The sequence below is a fragment of the Solanum tuberosum genome, unplaced genomic scaffold, assembly GCF_000226075.1.
Source record: "Solanum tuberosum cultivar DM 1-3 516 R44 unplaced genomic scaffold, SolTub_3.0 scf00085, whole genome shotgun sequence".
Lineage (NCBI taxonomy): Eukaryota > Viridiplantae > Streptophyta > Magnoliopsida > Solanales > Solanaceae > Solanum > Solanum tuberosum.
In genome coordinates, this window is record NW_006239014.1 from 1,565,315 (window position 1) to 1,583,174 (window position 17,860).

Sequence of the window (17,860 nt, forward strand, 5' to 3'; positions counted from 1 at the left end):
TTCTATAGAGTTGTGGTTAGACCAACATTGTTGTAGATGCGAAGTGTTGGCCAGTCAAGAACTCTCATGTTCTAACGATGCAAGTTGCAAAATTGAGGATGTTGAGATGGATGTGTGGGCACACTAGGAAAGATAAGATTAATAATGATGATATCCGGAGCGAGGTGAGAGACTAGACCTTATGGTAGACAAGATGAGGGAAGCAATATTATGATGGTTTGGACATGTGAAGAGGAGATGCGTAGATGCCCCAAAGAGGTAGAGGTAGGCGAAAAAAGTATCAAGGAGAGCTAATTAGATAGGACATGTGGCAACTCCAGATTATCCAAGACATGACCTTAGATATGAGAGTGTAGAGGTTGAGGTCAAGGGCTTTAGTCGTATTCAAATTTAATCCTCATAAATCATGGCTACCAAACATCCCTCAAAGAGTTAAAAAGACTGGGACTAATGAAAAGGACTTGGTAGAGTTGATTACTATAATTGAAACGCCTACTTTTAAGATGTTAAACATGTTTATCTCTCTCCTATTATTGGCATAAACGCCGTAATATCTGTTGCAATGGCTTTTGATTCCTTTGTAAAGAGTACTACTGAACATAACCCCACCACTGTTTCTTCTTATCTCCACATTCTTGATTTGACATTTGCCCATTTTCCCCCCTTTTTCTTTATATCCACTACCACCAATCCTTTTCTCATCTCTATAAATCCTTCCTCTCTATCTTTTTCCACTTTCACAAACAACTCTTACCACAAACATTTAGTCCTACTCCTCTATTTATCTATCTGCTATCACTATTTCGCGAGTTTCATTAGAATTGTGCAAACATGTTACAAATGAGTGTTCTTGAAAGGCAAAGAGCAGTGTTGGAACGTCTTTATAACCATTCTAAACAGCAACTTTCTTCTCTACCTCAACAAGAACTTGCTCACTTATTTACCGGCTGCTTTCAGGGGAATTTTAACAACTTCAATATGTTTGGTGGGAGAGAGTCTAATTTTGTTAATTGTCAAGAAATGGCTCGTCCCTCTTTCTCTACAGTATCGAATTCATCGATTACAACAGTGTCTCCGCCTCCGGAGAAAGAAAATGATTTAAGTACAATGATAGCTCCAAGGGAAAATGTTGTTTCAACCAAGAAGAGAAAAGCAGAGGTTTGTAATAGTATATATACAATTATGCCTCGATCGTATATAATTCACTCAATTAATCTGAACATCTCTGTTTTTTTTTGCAGTTTTCTGAGGAAGAGGATTGTGAAAAATGCCCAGGAAATGATTCGAAGGAGAATTCGAAAACGTCTGAGGTTCAAAAACCTGATTACATTCATGTCAGGGCACGTCGTGGCCAAGCTACTGATAGCCACAGCTTAGCAGAAAGAGTAAGTGCACTTGTTGAATAGTGCTTAAACTGTTAGAGAGAGTGTGATTTCTAATAGCAATTTTGGCCTTATGCAGGCTAGAAGGGAGAAAATCAGTAAAAAAATGAAATATTTACAAGATTTAGTTCCAGGTTGCAACAAAGTGACAGGCAAAGCTGGAATGCTAGATGAAATCATAAATTATGTTCAATCGCTTCAGAAACAAGTCGAATTCCTGTCCATGAAACTTGCTACTCTGAATCCTAGGCTTGATTTGAACACGGATAACATTTTCGCCAAAGACTTCCCTTCTTACATGACCACTACTTTTCCACCAACAGTAGCAATTCCAACTCTTTCAGAATATAACATAATCCAACACCAGCAAGCTGGAAGTACCGGTGATGTCGCCCAAAGAAGAGATTTAATGTCATTTCCAGACACTTATCTTGGTTCTTCACCTCTTACGGTAATTTCTCAACTAATAGTTATTATCTCATAAAGTCATTTTCTCGTTATCTTAAGTAGATCTGTTACTGTTCTATTGCAGGTAGTACAACAGCAACAACCAACTTTTGAACCTGATTTGCAGAGCCTTTTCAGTGTTGGATTTAACTAGTTTAAAAAGATTGATCTACAAAGTTTGAAGTGCAAAACTAGTATTGATCTCATTCGAATGGCTCCTGTCCTGTACACAAAATTCGCATCCTTTCGAGTCCAATTTTTTTTTAAGTTAGCAACTGTGTTAGACGGCAAACACCCCTATCCCTCCCCCTCCAACCCCATAAATCACAATGAAGAGAAATTCTTTCATCTTACACATTTATAAGGCATCTTGTAATTTGTTCATATATATAGCCAAAGTTGCATCCAGCCATCCACTATTTGACTGATATGTAATAAAAGATTGAATTTTCTACTCTTTTTTATTCTTTCCCTGATCATCTTATGTTTGAATATTACAGTAAGAAAGCAAATTTGTTGAGTGATCCAACTTTTATGGTTAAGACAACAACCCTTTGAATTATAGGGTAAACAACAAATATGTTAGTCAAGAATGGAAGATTTTACATGAACGATCTGGTTGATTTTTCAAATGATCGCTTAACTAATAGTTATTCAATATAGAAAGTGATTTTCTGAGATAATAACGAACATAGAAAGCAACATAAAAGAAAAAAGAGAACGAAAGAAAGAGAGACATAGTCCAAATGCTTTCCATAATAGGTACACGAGAAATGTCTGGATTCTTTTTCTAGTGGAAATGCCATAAAGTGCGAACCAAGATCCATGATACGAAAATCAAAAGCAATATAAGTAAGCACACAACTCGAGAAACACCACTATGAAGTGAGAAGTAGGCAAAGGTACTACACTAAAGCATTTGAGGACAAGCATAAAGCGGTGGTGAAATTAGGCGGGGGGGGGGGGTGGACTATTCATAAAGATGTGGTGTGATTGGGATAATCTACTATTAACCAACTTGGAAATCGAGAACCTTTTGGTAAAAAACATCTTATCCGTTCGGTGAATATACTCAACATGAATTCGAATTATTGAGGTTAGTAGACATTGGATACCGAATATATAAAAGGTGGTTCAGTCCATGAAATATCTCGCATTCACATAGAATCCGGAGAAGAACCACACACAAGGGGTGCATTACATAGAATAGATTCTGACACAAATATTAATGAATGATTTTACAACTTGAACTCATGACCTATAGGTGATGTTTCCTTATAGAAGAGAAAAGGAACTTAAAAGGAGAAGAGAGAAGGTGAAATAAACAAAAATAAAAAAAGATTCCTAAAGATATGTTGTGATGATTGGTATAATCTACTCTTAACTGATATGTGAAAATAGAGAACCTTTCGGTAGCGAGCATTTTATTCCTCATTGAATATACTCGATGGGAATACGAATTATTAAAATTGAGACTAATAACTTTGGATACCAGATAGCTCGGTACACAAAGTATATCTCATGCATGTTAACTTCAGATTGGAGAAGGCCACAATCTAAGGGAATATGATATAGACAGTCTATCGAAATACAAATATTAGTAATTGATTTCACGATGATTTTAAATAATTTAGAAAAAAGGAAATAAAAGGAGAAGTAGTGGAAATTGATGAGCAGTGGTTGAGTGGTCCATATTTTTAGTTGCCTTTGCTTGTGAATTATGCTTTGTTTAGAATGGGGACAAAGAGGGGCCTAGTTCAAATGGGACAATCACCTAATCAACAACTGGTGTTTCTTCTGAATCGACTTCTACTCCCTTACAGCACATGACAAACCAACAATGTGTTTCAAAGTTCACAGTGCAACTAAATTTCGACTCCTTCCGTTTCAATTCAAGTGTTTTAGTTTTGACTAGATAGAATTTTTTTAAGAAATAAAAGTGAAACTTTTGAATCTTTGTGATTTTAAATTATATATGTGTGTACTCGTTTGAATCTCGTCATCTTTAAATTGTCATATAAAATGTTCGTATTCAAAAACTTACTAAATATAGAAAGAAATGTATTGTGACGTGATTGGAAGATTTCAACCTACTTGAGCAGCACAGAGAATTTGTTCCATTGTCCAATGAATGTTTTCAGAGCATCGTGTATCTAGTGTATCAGCTAAATGAAGTAATGAAATAAATGACAAGTTTTCTCTGAGAATAAGGTCCCGTTTGGACATGATTTGAAATTAGCGATTTGAAATTTAATTTATTTGAAGTTAAAGTTTTGTTTGAATATGCAATTTAAATTTCTTAAATTGTATTTTTTTCTCTCATAAACATGAAAATTTCACAAGTTAAATAAAAACTATCAAAATTTCCCCAATTCGTATTAGGGGTGTGCAAAAAACTGAATCGACCTATAAATCGAATCGAGCCGAAAAAAGCGTTATTGATTTATTGTTATTGGGTTATTGGATTAACAATTATTTAATGGTTTTATAAAAAAAATTATTAGGTTATTGGGTTAACCGATAACCGATTAAGAATATAATAGTTTACTATTTTAATTTTTAGATACATAAATATCAAACAAAAAATATTACTTATAATCACTATATTAGACTATAACTATAAGGACCCTACACAATTAACACTACTTAAATCTGCTTTCTGCATTTACCCTTTAAGTTTTAGTATTATTGAAGTATTTAGATTCACAATGTCAAAACCTAAAGAACTAAGAACGACGATGGGTAGGATTTGCAACGACGACGACAAGGGTTATGCAACTGCTAGGGTTGTGCTATACTTTTACTACACTAAGCAGAATTTTTGCACTTAATGAGTAATTTGATTTTTCTCTTTTTTATTTCGCGTCAAATTATTGGACAAGTCATATATTTGTTTTGAAAACATATTTTTATTGTTAAACCAAAAACTGAACCGTTAAAAACCAAAAATTGATAATCGAATACCGATAACAAATATCTTATTGGTTCGGTTATCGGTTTAGCATAGTTAAAAATCGAAAATCGATAAACCGAATCAATAAACTTAAAACCGAATCGAACTGACCAAGATACACTACAAAAAAAGTGGGAATTACATGGGAATTTTCCTTGGGATTAGTATGAAAATTCGCAGGAAACTTATTTTCCTGCAAATTTTCATACTAATTCCCAGGAAAATCCCCATGTAATTCATAGTTTTCTTGTAGTGCGATACACACCACTTATTCTTATACGATTTTACCAAATGAATAAATTATAGTTCATAAACAAGATATCGAAATATAGTAAGGCACCACATTGATAATTTACACTATTACTTTTTTCAAAATTGAGGTTTGAGAAAGGGAAATAGGGAAAGAGATTACAATGTGAGAATTGAACCCTCACCTACAAGGTAAAAAGCTCAAGTAGCCAACAAACTGAGCTACTAAAATTTCTAAATCACATATCTGCACGTGTCCTTTAACCCTTTATAAATAAATATTTGTGATTTCAAACTTCAAATACACATAATTTTATAAGGATCCACTAGTCAACAATAATAGTAACTAACTATTCCTTAATATAATCCTTTCACATGGTAGGAACAATCTTTTCACGCTGAACATGAGTCTTTTTTTTTTAATTTGGAATGACAATTTTTTTATTTAAATTATAAACGTCAAATTTTACATTTTTAAAAAACTGAATTCACAATTTGAAATCTCAAATCCTACTTTTTGAAAAATTTAGTATTTGAAATCATGATCTCAAATCGCATGTCCAAACACATACTTAGATGATTACAAAATAGTTAAAGATAATTTAAACCTCCTTTGTTTACACTTAATGAAAATTCTAATTTTAATTATTTAGATCTTAACAATTTTATTTATTTATTTAAAAACTTTTAACTATTCAATTTTTAATTATTAAGTACGTTTTCTTAAACCAACAATTTGGCATGGATAATTCCTTCAAATGTAGAAGAGGATGAAGCTTAAACTCATTATATGATGGATATACGAAAAAATCCTCCCATTCTTCTAAAGTTGGTTTTCTTAATTCTATTAAGGCAAATTCCAAACTCACGTGTTTGAGAGTGTTGTGAAATCTTAGATAGCGATCAATCTCAAAAAATTAGCACCCTAATCAAATCAAGATCTCTTTCAATACAAGGACTCGCCATAAAATAACATTTTATTCGATAAGTTGGTCGATGAGATGTAGATCGAAAAAGTATTGGGGAGAGGTGATTAGACAGAACATGATGCATTCAGTTTACTGAGGACATGACCTTAGATATGAGGGCATGAAGATCACGTACCATATACGATAGAAGATTAGTAGGTAATGAAAGATTGTTTTTGTTTTTTCGAGAGTTTAGGCTTGTTGGTGTTTGTCATTGTACTAACCATGTTATTCTTGCTTAGGATATTTATCATGGTTTGTTGTTTAATGTGTTTCGACTATTGTATTATTTTGTTGTTCTTGTTCATTTCTCTACACTATTTCCTTCTTTTTGCACTTGAATTTGTATCCAGTGGTCTTTCAAAAATAGACTCTCTAGCTACCTCCACGGGGTAATGGTAAAATCTGCATATACCTTACCTTTTATCCTAGCTACATTATATCCTTTTTATACCCCATTATAAGATTTTACTGAATATGTTATTGTTGTATGATGAAATCAATTATTTCAAATTATCACCCCCAACAACCCCTTATAAAATTAGAAAGTATAGTTTAAGATGCAAGCTCTCCACCCCTTCTTTAATTTATCAACTTATAATAGTCTCTTAAGTGACAAACATTATATTATCAAACATATAAAAGTTCGATTTATGATACCATCTAATTTCTATGTCCCATTTTAATTGTGTTTTTAACTTCTTCTTTTTCCGTCCATTAAAAAAATAAATAAATATAAAATATAATTTATTAAGTAATTTTTATTATTTAAATAGTTTTTTAAAATTACTTCTTTAACGTTTAGTTGTCAATTTGGATCTTTGATTTTTTAAAATAACATTTCCTTTTTAGATAATTTTTTAAGATATAAATTAGAATATTTGAATTTATGAAAAAAAAAAAATGGTGCAACACATCCTCCATTTCCCCAAATCCACTTTTCAAAATTGAAAAACAGTACGCGCTCGAAAACCTAGGGTTTATGTTGTTGCAAACAATTGGGGATTTTACCTAGTTGAATTAAGAGCTTAATCAATGGCGGATTCATCAGAGGGTGAGGAAGAAGGGAAACTAACAGGAGGAAGCCAGCAGTTAGTTGTAGATGATGACCTCCGGGAGATGGGTAAAACAGCAGCTTGGAGTGTCAGCTCTTATAAACCCGGCAATGGGGTTCTTTCACTTCGCGATGATAACCTTGAAACCTATTGGCAGTAAATATTCTCGATCATCCGTCACTGCTTTCTACTCGTAGTTTCACTACATGCTGATTTTTGGGTTTTGATTTCTTTGTGTATTCAGATCAGATGGTGCACAGCCTCATCTTGTTAATGTTCAATTTCAGAAAAAAGTTAAGCTTCAAGTAGGTTCTATCTTACGTACAAGTCTATATTTCTATTTTCCTTCGTCACATACTTAGCTATTATGAACTCCTCGTCGAAAAATACTTAACAACTAAAAGATGTTATCTTTATGGACGAAAATGAACAATCTTTCTTAATTTAAAAAAGTTGCTTTATGTGATGGTTAACAGTTAACACTTCCTTCTATGAGTTATGGGTTTAACGTTTTTTTTTTTGTACATAAACTTTTGTGATGAATAGAAGTGATTTACTATAATATGAAGTTCTCTTAAATTTTTCTTGAGCTTAGCTAAGGCTATACAATTAAGTTTTTAGGTGAAAAGAATGGCATATGTCATGCATTTATTTGTTTGGTGCATTCACCGGATGCGAATAAATTTTTGCAGCCATGCTTTATGGCTAATCACATGAGACTGGTTTTAATTTCTTTCTTATCTTTTTATTGTTTTGTGTTAATTATTCTCAGTTAGTCGTCCTGTATGTTGATTTCAAGCTTGACGAAAGCTATACACCTGGTAAGATCTCTATCCGAGCAGGTGATGGCTTTCACAACTTGAAGGTAATAGTATAATGGAACTCTGAGATAATTGTCAAGGTATTGAATTAGTTATAACAGTTTAGTTTCAGAAACTTGAGACATTTATGTTCTTTTTTTTTTGTTTTGAAGGAGATAAAAGCAGTGGAACTTGTGAAGCCAACTGGATGGATGCATATATCTTTATCTGGTAATGATCCACGGTAAGAAATTGAGACTTGGTCCCATGATTTGGCAAGTTTTTGACTTGTTTTCCTTCACTTCTTTTGCCAGATTATGCTGCATATTATTCAGTAGCTCTACACAGTTCCATCTTTCTAGAAAATTTATGATACCAAATTTGCTTGTGTTTCGACAAAAATGCAACCACTATGAGGCATTCCAATCATTAGAATTTCATTAATCCGGTGGACCACGTGGACATATATACAAAGGAGTATTTAATCTAAAAATCTGAAGCTGTTAAACAGAAGTAAGAAACGACACAATTTTTCTCATTTCTCTACCAACTTATATATATTGAGAACAGTCTTTTTCTTTTGAATCATAGATGATTAGATGTGACCCGAGTTTGTTTATGCTTAGTCACACACTTATCCCAACACATTTTTTAGTAAAAAGAATGATTTTGATGGTTATATTCGCAAAATGTTGATGAGAACTAAATACTAGCAAAACTATGAAGGACTTCAATTTCTTTCTTTAGCATAAGCGAGCGACTAACTCTGAGAAAAACTGACAATGAAAGATAATGCGGCTTTCTTGAAACATACATGAAGGTCTCAGTAGGTGTTTGGACAATATTTGGTTGAAGTGAAAAAAAGAGAGAAGATTATTTGAAGTTGAAGTTGGGAAAAAAGTATTCGAAAGTTGAAGTTGTGTATGGTCATGAAATTCACTTGAAAATGTGTTTCAAATGTTGAAAACTTGTGAGTGGCAAACATTATTTCACCTGAAATATTGACCAAACCATCACTTCAATATCAGTGTCTCTATTTCAATTAGAAGTTGAATTACTCAGCAAATTGATGTCCAAATATTGATCTGCAAAATGACACCAAATCTAAATAAAACTAATGTGAAGTAGTTGATTTCCTTACAAAAAATATTGAAATTTTCGTTGATATTGTGGAGATAAATAGAGGATTAAATCCAACCAAGACTAGAATGATTTAATTGTTGTCCATTTAGAATAATGAGGGACAAATTTTGTTAATATCTCATCCTGTTCATTTTTCTCTTTTATGGATTTGGGGTCTCTGTTCTGCACTGACAGAAAGCGTCTACCAAATATCTGGATAGCTTGCAAACACAAACTGTTATTGCGACTTTTTACATATTTTCTCTTTGTTTTTTGAGACGACCTCCAATTGCCTTGTGGAAACATGTTCTGTAAGTGTTGAATGCCATCCTCAGGTCTTGAACTCTCGTAGTTTTATTCTATGAAGAGTAGATGAATTTCTGCCCCTGTTTCTTTAATAGAAAAGATACAATCCAACAAAGTTATCATCCTAAAAGAGGGAAAGGAGGAACTGTCCGTTTTTGTCAGTGAATTTCCTGTGCATGCTGTGACAAACTTTTCCATGCCACATATTGGGTTTAAATTGTTTAGAGTTTCCTTACAAAAGCACATCTCAATTTATTCATTTGTTAAGTTTGAAAAGTTGTTGGATGGGCATCAACTTTAAACAATATCTTTACTTATCATCCTATTACCAATAAAATTATGTACTACCTTATCACAGAAAAGTATCAGTTGACCTATCATGTGTCTGTGGAAGCTGTTTCTTTCATTACAAATTCATTGAGTAACCATATCCTAATTTATGTGACAGTGAAACTTTTGTCAACACTTTCATGCTGCAAATAGCTGTGCTCTCGAATCATCTTAATGGAAGAGACACTCATATCCGTCAGATTAAAGTCTATGGGCCAAGACCGTGCGTCATTACCCTTTGTCTTTTTTTTTTTTTTCTCTCTCTTTTCTTCATGTAAAATATCAGTTCCAGTAATTGTGCAAAGAATCTGATAGATGGCTTATGCAGGAACCCTATCCCTCTTCAGCCATTTCAGTTCACTTCTACAGAGTTTATTACTTATTCTGCTGTGAGATGAAGCTCAAGGGACTATCCCAAGAGGAAAGATGCCAACAATATTTATTGATATTAAAATGCAAACAGGGGATACAAAAAAAGTCCCTTTTTCTCTTGAAACAGACCAATCCTCCCATTAACAAATCTGAGATCCTGTCCTTGGATGACTTGAGTAATAGGATAATGGAAATTGGGTCCTACAATGGTAAAACCTCATGAACCAGGCATACTGCTGACTACTTGCTTTTCTTCTTTATGATATTGTTAAGTCATAGGCCTATTGGATGTCCATGGTTGGTTTGTGGTATTCTAGAAAATTCCTGTTTACAAGTCCTATTTGGCTTCATATAAACCCTGTCACTAGCAACCATGGTAGGGTCTTATATTAATTTGTATTTTCTCTCAATTTTCTGTAATACCTGGAACTGGAAGAGTGGATTCTTGCTCTTTCAGATGTTTTTGTTTCAAAGCATATTGCTAAATATTCGTAAATCGTGGTTTGATCTACTTTCTACATGTTTCATTCCTGATTGTACCCTTCCCGACCCAGTGCTTGTGCTGCCAATTAAAAAACAAGTAGTATGTGGAGATGTATAGCATGGTGTACTAAGATGATTTGTAGTCATAACTAAGTACCATGATTTTGCCATGAAAGTTGAAGAATGATCTTGCTACGTAGCTTTGGAACTACGACTCCCTTTTTAAGTGTTATCAATTATTAGCATTTTGTGAAATTGTAGGATGATGTTATGCTGGTTGTGTAGCAATGTTGCTAGACATGACCTTGGTAACCATACAAATTATACCCTGAACTCTTCATGGAAGTTGAAGAATGATGTTTCTACGCAGCTACTGGAACTACAATGCCCTGTTGAAGTTGCATTTTGAGAAATTGTAGTATGATGTTATGTTGGTTGTGTAGCAATGTTGCTAGACATGACTTTGGTAACCATACAAATTATACCCCCAAGACAGTAAGTTTATACTAGTCAAGGTCTGAAATCTATCATTTATATGCAGGCAACTTATTATCATTATTTCATCTGGTAGTAGAAATTTATGATAAACTAGATAACTAGCTTCCAAGCTCTATGTATATGCCTCTGGGACTGGTTTAACTTACCAGCTTCACCCACATAATCTAACTTCGGAAAAAAATTGATAAATTATTATCAGTGTTAGATGTAAAATCGTCTAGCCTTATCCAATCAAAACGTGCTTGTGAAAGAATCATCATCTTCTCGTGGTCATGCTAAACTTTCAAGTTATTCCATAACATAAGTAGGTCTTTCATTTAAAAAACATTTTGTGGGAAGAAGACCAAATTGCATATTTCAAGTTGAAGGTTAATATTTTTAGTCAAATTATTTATGAATCAAAGGACCAAAACAGAAACTGCCCCTACAGAGAACTAAATATTTACACCTTATTGTGTCGTATGGTAGAATAAGCTCACAAAAAGAGTAGAAAAAAACGAGGTAAAGCTATTATAAAAAAGTAAAATAGGATTATTAAATAATTAGTTAAGACAGAATGAAAATAAAAAGACCATCAAATTAACTAAAGTTCACTGCAAGTAAGCTTTACCAAATCGAACTTTAGGGAATTAAGAGAATCGATTATGAATTATTCAGCCATTCAGCAGAGTTGGAATGGAATTTGCACTTTTTTAGACTTTTGAAAATACGATATGTACATAGAATATCCAGAAACTTAACTTGTAATAGTAGGTTAATCACTATTTCTACCACACTACCATAACTCAAGTGGCTTTAGAGATTAATGCTGCTTTAGCATGATGAACAATAGTACAATACATGTTGATACAGGTGCTGCTATCTACACAGCTACTGTTAGAGAAGCTGCACGTTGCACTACGAAAATTCTAATTTACAAATATGACTGAAACTGGAAAACATTAATTCCAAAATCATTCACAGACTGGTTTTGTGTCAAAGCTGCTCAAGCAGATTGCAAACGCTTGATAGGCAGAAAGAGGATAGCGGTAATCCATGGTAAATATGTCTTTTCCGATTTTTCCAAACTGTAAAATTACTTTTTCTTGTTCTGCGGCAGGTATATTGTGAGGAGGAGCCACCGCTGCTACCAGCTGGAAATTTTTTACAGAAGCCACAGTAACACGACCTCTAAAATTTAGGCACCAGCACTGCAGTTGTTCATGCCATCTAGGGGCCTTGTTTTTAAGCACAAGTGACTCTTGAAGAGGCAATGGCACTGCTGAACTTGAAATACTAGGTGAACTGGCATCTTTAGCTGTCTCTTTGGAATCTGAAACTGATGGAGGAGATGCCTTTTCACCAAAAGACCGAGGGAATGATGTTGGTGTTGGAGCACTGCCTCCTTGGATAGAAGAGAAAGGAACAGAATGCATCACACAATGCATTCTCCTAGGTCCTCTTGTACGGAGAACATTGAGTTCATAGGAGATGTTGGCGATACTGTAGTTGTATGCAGGTCCTGTTACGGATACCTGCTTTGTGCAGAATCTCCTACTACGTTGACTACGTTCTTGAATAGATGCAACACTGGGGGGTTGACTATCGTATATGGTGAACTTGGTCCCAAGAAAGTTAGACCTGCTCAAGTTGTTTTCAACAATATATTAACAAAATGAAAGGACAAGAACTTCGAAGGGTACTTTCAAAAGGGTGGTTAAGCACAAGTTAATAGAAGATAGTTAGCAGTTTGCGAGGGCTTGCCTCAATTTCCCAAGGTATGTATTGCTTGCTCGAGAAAAATCATCTGCGACCAATGAAATTACAAAATCTGTGCTTGTTGCCCTCCTGATCCTTCTGGCAGCCAGCAATAGTTTATCACTCTCATCCTCAGCTGTCATGAAGTAAAAAATTCAGATGTCTAGGGGGTTAATGGGATAATGCTCAAGACAACTATGGAACTGCTACAGTACTGGTGCATTAAATGGTTGGGAAAGACAGAAGTGAAAACTTGCAACTCAATCCCCATCAGTCGTCTGATGGACAATTTGGAAGGAAAGGAATGAAAGAATATTTGAAAGCAAAAGTAAATCATTAATTAGCATTAGGTATAGATGTATCTCTCTACTATTTTTTGGTGTACCCACATCTATTGCATATGAAATAAAAGCCATTAGACGTTTTGAGTTCTTTACCCTTGTAACAACGGAAATCTTTCCGTAAATACTTCTACAGAACTTTCTTGTTGCTGGATACTCAATAAAATGCCTTTAACAATCAAAATAGAATTTCAGATGTGCATCTCCTTAAAAAAATCAGATCAGATGTGTGCCAATATTTTTATAATGAAAAATTATATACCACAAACATTAAGCAGAAGTTCTAAAAGTTACTGTAATTATATTCCGGTGCAATAACTTGACAAGTATCACTAAAAACCCATCAACCCACATGTACATAATTCATCAAAGTAGAATTTCAGGGTTTACGTGATGAAAATCGATTTATCAATCAAATACACAAGGTAGGTACGTACATCTTCAAGCCGGCAACAAGGCACACAATTATCGAAGAGGAAATCAATTTCATAATACAGTGTCGAAAAGGGGGGAAAAAGGCTGGAAGAAGAGCGTGACTTACATGGAGTCAAGCCAAAGTAGAGGCGATAAACTGAATTGTCACTGTCCCGTTTGATAAAGCAATGGATCGGGGATTCACGGGGACCAGGCTGGTTCAAAGCAGAAATAGAAGAAATACTTTCTTCAATTTATTTGACAGATTGGTGATAGGAATAAAATGATAACTAAACAGAGTATGAACAGTTACCTGCTTCAGTGAAATGGGAAAGGTAAGTCTACCACATTCCTCAGGAGTCCTGACAATCTCTTTTGTAACTTCTCTCCATGACTTGCAAACAGATGCACAAAAGATAACCACATTACGAGCAGGCCAAGTTGTCTCACTCTCTTCAACCCTGCTGATTATATCAAAAAGTAGCTCTGGTGGTAAATTTGCCCATTGCCCTTGTTCACTTGGTTCAAAAGGGGCCACATCGGGGGCTATATGAGACCGGGTTCTGTTGCGCCAATGTCTACCTTCCACTCTCCTCCTTGATATATTCCCTATCCCATCTCTCATCTCCCGCAGCTCACGGACAATGCTCTTGAAGGACATTTCTGTTGATCGCATCAACCAAGTCTTACCTTCAATGAAGTGGCAAAAGATTTAGAACAATGAAGCAGCGTAATTACTGCATTTCAACCATCAACTGAATATTCTTTCTAAATGACAAAAGCCACCTCCCCCAAACCCCTAACATTAACTCCTTCCCACTTAGCTCTTTTGGTACTCAAACCTCTAACATTAATCCTAACGATTAGTCTATCCTTTTCCTTGTCTATCTCGAGCAAACATTTATGGAAAAGAATTACAATTTCCCCTTTTTATCATCTTTAGTAAAGTTCAATTTACTTTTTCAATACGAAACACTTAGTCGAGCTGATGGCAAGATCGATTTTATGTTCAAGATTCAAGAAGAAGGAGAGGAACCACCACCCAAAGGTGCTTTTACGAAAGCATGATCACCAGTAGCTAATACCATTACCTACTACATACACCATGTCTTCAACTAGCAGATCTTAACAATGTGGTTAACCCTCTATGTTAATTAAAAAAGATTACCTAAATATCTTAAACAAATAATTAAACCGAAAACGTATTTATCTCTGTCCCCTCCTCATTAGGATTTGCAATAAACTATTGAACAGGTATCCATCTCAACAATCAACATCAAGATTGTATTGCGAAGAAAAATAAAAAAACATGATCAATCAAGTAATACCAGTTCGACATTTGTGTTTTAGCAACAACACCAATTCATGAATTTAAAATGCCAGTTTCCCTAACAATAAAACAATAGAAAACCCCAAATCCAAGAAAGTGAATAAATCAACCGTCAACATCCATTTCCCTACCGATTTCAATTTCATTACAATGGTGGATAATTTTGTGTTACGCCGGTACAAATGTAGGAAGGAGAATGGAGAAAACCTGAGAAAATTAGATGAAAAATGAGATCAAAGAAAGAGGGACAATGTCTGTTCCATTTGTGAGATCGCCGCCGGTCAACGCCGTTTCCTCCGCCACCAATGTAGAAGAAAAGGGTCAAAGATGATAGATACAGTTTAACTATACATATGTAACCCCCTCTACCCACCCCTCCAGGTTGGATTTATTATTATTGAAGGAAATTAATACTCTCTTTAATTTAATCCACTAGTTAATTTAAATTTTGTTTTCTTTTTTCTTGTACTTGAAATAAATAAAAAGAATTATATATTTCCTATAGTTTTGGTTTCTATAAATCACCAAGCTAAGGTTAGTTTATATCTTAACTATTTTTCTAGTGTTTTTAATAGCTCACAATCATATTTTAATGGGTGATTCATGAATTTTATTCCTTTTTAGACATTTCATGGAAGTTTCTTTTTTTCTTTTAGAAAAAAGAACTACTAATAGAGAATATAATAAGACTTAAAATGGGAGGAATAAAGGTACAAACTTTGACTATCATAGTGGGAAAAAGTATAAAGATTCTTAATTAGATTTTGGTATTTGAAAAAGACCTCAATAATTATGGAGCATGTATTGTAAGTTGTAACATGGCAAAATCATGACTTGCTTTGAAGTTTGAACAACTTTATATTTTCTCCATTTAAATTTATATGATATATGCTAATGCTAAATGGCCAGAAAATTTGGTCAGAAATTTAAAAAGTTAATATCTTTTTTATTTTAAAATAAATTGATCACTTTTCCATTTTTAATTAAAATGTATTAAAATTAAAAGGGTAAAAATATTCAAAAAGGTAAAATAACATAGGTAAAATACCATTCTGGCCAAAAGAATTTTTCCATAGTTTATATTTTGAGGATCAAATAAAAAAAATAAACAACAATTTATTTATATGTCCTTTAAATTTTTCAATTCTTGTGAGTTATAGTACGTTTTTATGTAATTCTTAAATATATAAATTATTTTTCAAAAAACGTATAGATCGTATATCCAAATTTACGATCTAAAACTAAAGAAATTTGACTCTCGAAATTTAAACCGTTATATAAATTGAAATAGTGGAAGTGCCTTTTTCAAATATAAAATTTAGCTCAAGTGGAATTGTAAGTTGTAAATTTAATTGTATATTGTAAGATAATATTTGTATAGAATATTTTATTTAAACTGTTTTTTCATATAAATTAGGATGTGTAAAATGTAGTGGTTCAAAAAGCCCCCATAAATTGAGTATTCATGTGGTTTGACTTTCCAAAAGTTTTAAGAAAGAAAGACTCATTTTGAAATTTATGGATTCAAATAAATTATAGATATATGTGCCGTTATAAATTAGTTCATTAAGGGTAAAATTATATTTTTTAAGGTTAAATTATTACTAAATTAAGTAATATATCATTCATTTTTAGACGGATTAAAAGATAAAGTGAGCCATATAAAATAGAATAAAAAAATTATCATTTATTTGGTCGTTATAAATGAATCCATAAAATTTGAGTTCAAACAAAATCCGTCTCTACGAATTAAAATTACCCCCTCCCCCCAAATATTATTATTTTTCTTCTTTTTTTGGGTCAGAGAAATAAAGGAGAAACTACAACAAAGAATGGTTATCCAAGTGGAGACTTGTAAAGGAGCTTGAGGTAGGAGTGCTAAAAATCGAATCGTAACTGAATTAACTTATTGATTTATTGGTATGGGTTATCGAATAAATGGTTTGTAAACGGAATAGAATTTTATAATTAATGACTTATTAGTATGGGATGGATTATTCAATTTTCTTATTGGATAAACCATTAACCTGTTAAGAGTTACTATTCTTACACTTTTAACTTAGGTATATTGGTATCATTTAATATTTTCCATAATATATAATTATATATTAGTAGTCTTAAGGTCGTAAAGCCAAAAACTTAAAAACCTATTTACTTTTCTGTTATTAACTATTACATTACTATTAATCTATATTTTTTGTAATATAGAAGAATTTTTTTTAATTTAATTGCATTTAAAATAGAGAAAATAAGTCATTTTTTAAAGGTGCGTTCATGGAGAAAAAAAGGTAGAGGTTAGCCAATACACCGTCCGATAACCGTCTCATAAGTGCTAATTCATTATCGAACCAACAGATATCTTATAGATTGACTAGTAGATTAGTAAATTTAAAAACCGATATCCGATCAAACTGCGAAATTATTTGCCCGATAAGCAGCCGTGTCTCGAGGACTCTGTACTTTCATTTCTTTAGAAAGGAAAAATGAGTGGTTTTGAATGCATATAATTAATAAAAATATATAGTTTTTTTTAAGGAAATAAATTATTAAACCAAAATAATTTTATCAATTGTGACCTCTGTCTTTCTTATAGTTAATACCAAACGTAAAAACTATTCTAATCTCATCAACTTGTTTTTTATCACTCGATAATAGTAGATTAATACGATTTGATGGAGGATAAGATAGTTGAAAATAACTTTAAAGACGTGAAATTTGTAATGTTTATATAACTATAACTTAATAAATTATTATTCCCTCCTTTTGTGTACGGTTGTTCACTGAAAGGAATACCCTAACAAATAAATATTAATAAGTGAAATCTAAGGCTTCCCTAAGCCAAACAAAAAAAAAACTATGAAAGAGGAGAAAAGCAACTAAATCTTACAAGTAAATCCATCTCTTGCATAACTTGGTGTACACTAAAGTGTGGTTTGATTTACCGTATTAATAAAAAATAATCCCAACATAAAATATACAATGTTTGGTTAGTCCGTATAAGAAAAACAGTACTTAGTATACAATATGATCTCATGCTATTATTTATCGCATAAAACATAACTAATACATGAAC

General features: G+C 33.1%; 3 protein-coding genes across 5 annotated transcripts; 2 read left to right on the forward strand and 1 right to left on the reverse strand.

Annotated features, from left to right (window-relative positions):
• Window positions 1-705: 705 nt before the first annotated feature.
• On the forward strand, window positions 706-2,287 carry LOC102588889 (transcription factor HBI1). Its single transcript, XM_006346890.2, has 4 exons — window positions 706-1,158; window positions 1,242-1,385; window positions 1,462-1,833; window positions 1,915-2,287. Exons 1-4 carry the CDS (start codon window positions 832-834, stop codon window positions 1,981-1,983), a joined length of 912 nt encoding a protein of 303 aa, XP_006346952.1. The 5' UTR covers window positions 706-831; the 3' UTR covers window positions 1,984-2,287.
• A 4,597-nt stretch (window positions 2,288-6,884) lies between these two features.
• LOC102589213 (anaphase-promoting complex subunit 10) lies at window positions 6,885-10,495 on the forward strand. The gene is made up of 6 exons (XM_006346891.2): window positions 6,885-7,210; window positions 7,299-7,359; window positions 7,827-7,919; window positions 8,028-8,098; window positions 9,731-9,835; window positions 9,941-10,495. Exons 1-6 carry the CDS (start codon window positions 7,035-7,037, stop codon window positions 10,008-10,010), a joined length of 576 nt encoding a protein of 191 aa, XP_006346953.1. The 5' UTR covers window positions 6,885-7,034; the 3' UTR covers window positions 10,011-10,495.
• A 1,264-nt stretch (window positions 10,496-11,759) lies between these two features.
• On the reverse strand, window positions 11,760-15,168 carry LOC102589538 (tubby-like F-box protein 5). 3 transcript variants are annotated; one of them, XM_015308616.1, is made up of 5 exons: window positions 14,995-15,168; window positions 13,771-14,142; window positions 13,585-13,672; window positions 12,709-12,838; window positions 11,760-12,585 (listed from the first exon to the last, which is right to left on the reverse strand). In XM_015308616.1, the coding sequence occupies exons 2-5, from the start codon at window positions 14,131-14,133 to the stop codon at window positions 11,919-11,921; spliced, it is 1,248 nt and encodes a 415-aa protein (XP_015164102.1). In that variant the 5' UTR covers window positions 14,134-14,142; window positions 14,995-15,168; the 3' UTR covers window positions 11,760-11,918. The 3 variants fall into 3 exon arrangements, with proteins under 3 accessions (XP_015164102.1, XP_006346954.1, XP_006346955.1); XM_006346892.2 differs by having other exon boundaries at window positions 13,771-14,147; XM_006346893.2 differs by having other exon boundaries at window positions 13,771-14,147; window positions 14,919-15,168.
• Between the last annotated feature and the right edge of the window lie 2,692 nt (window positions 15,169-17,860).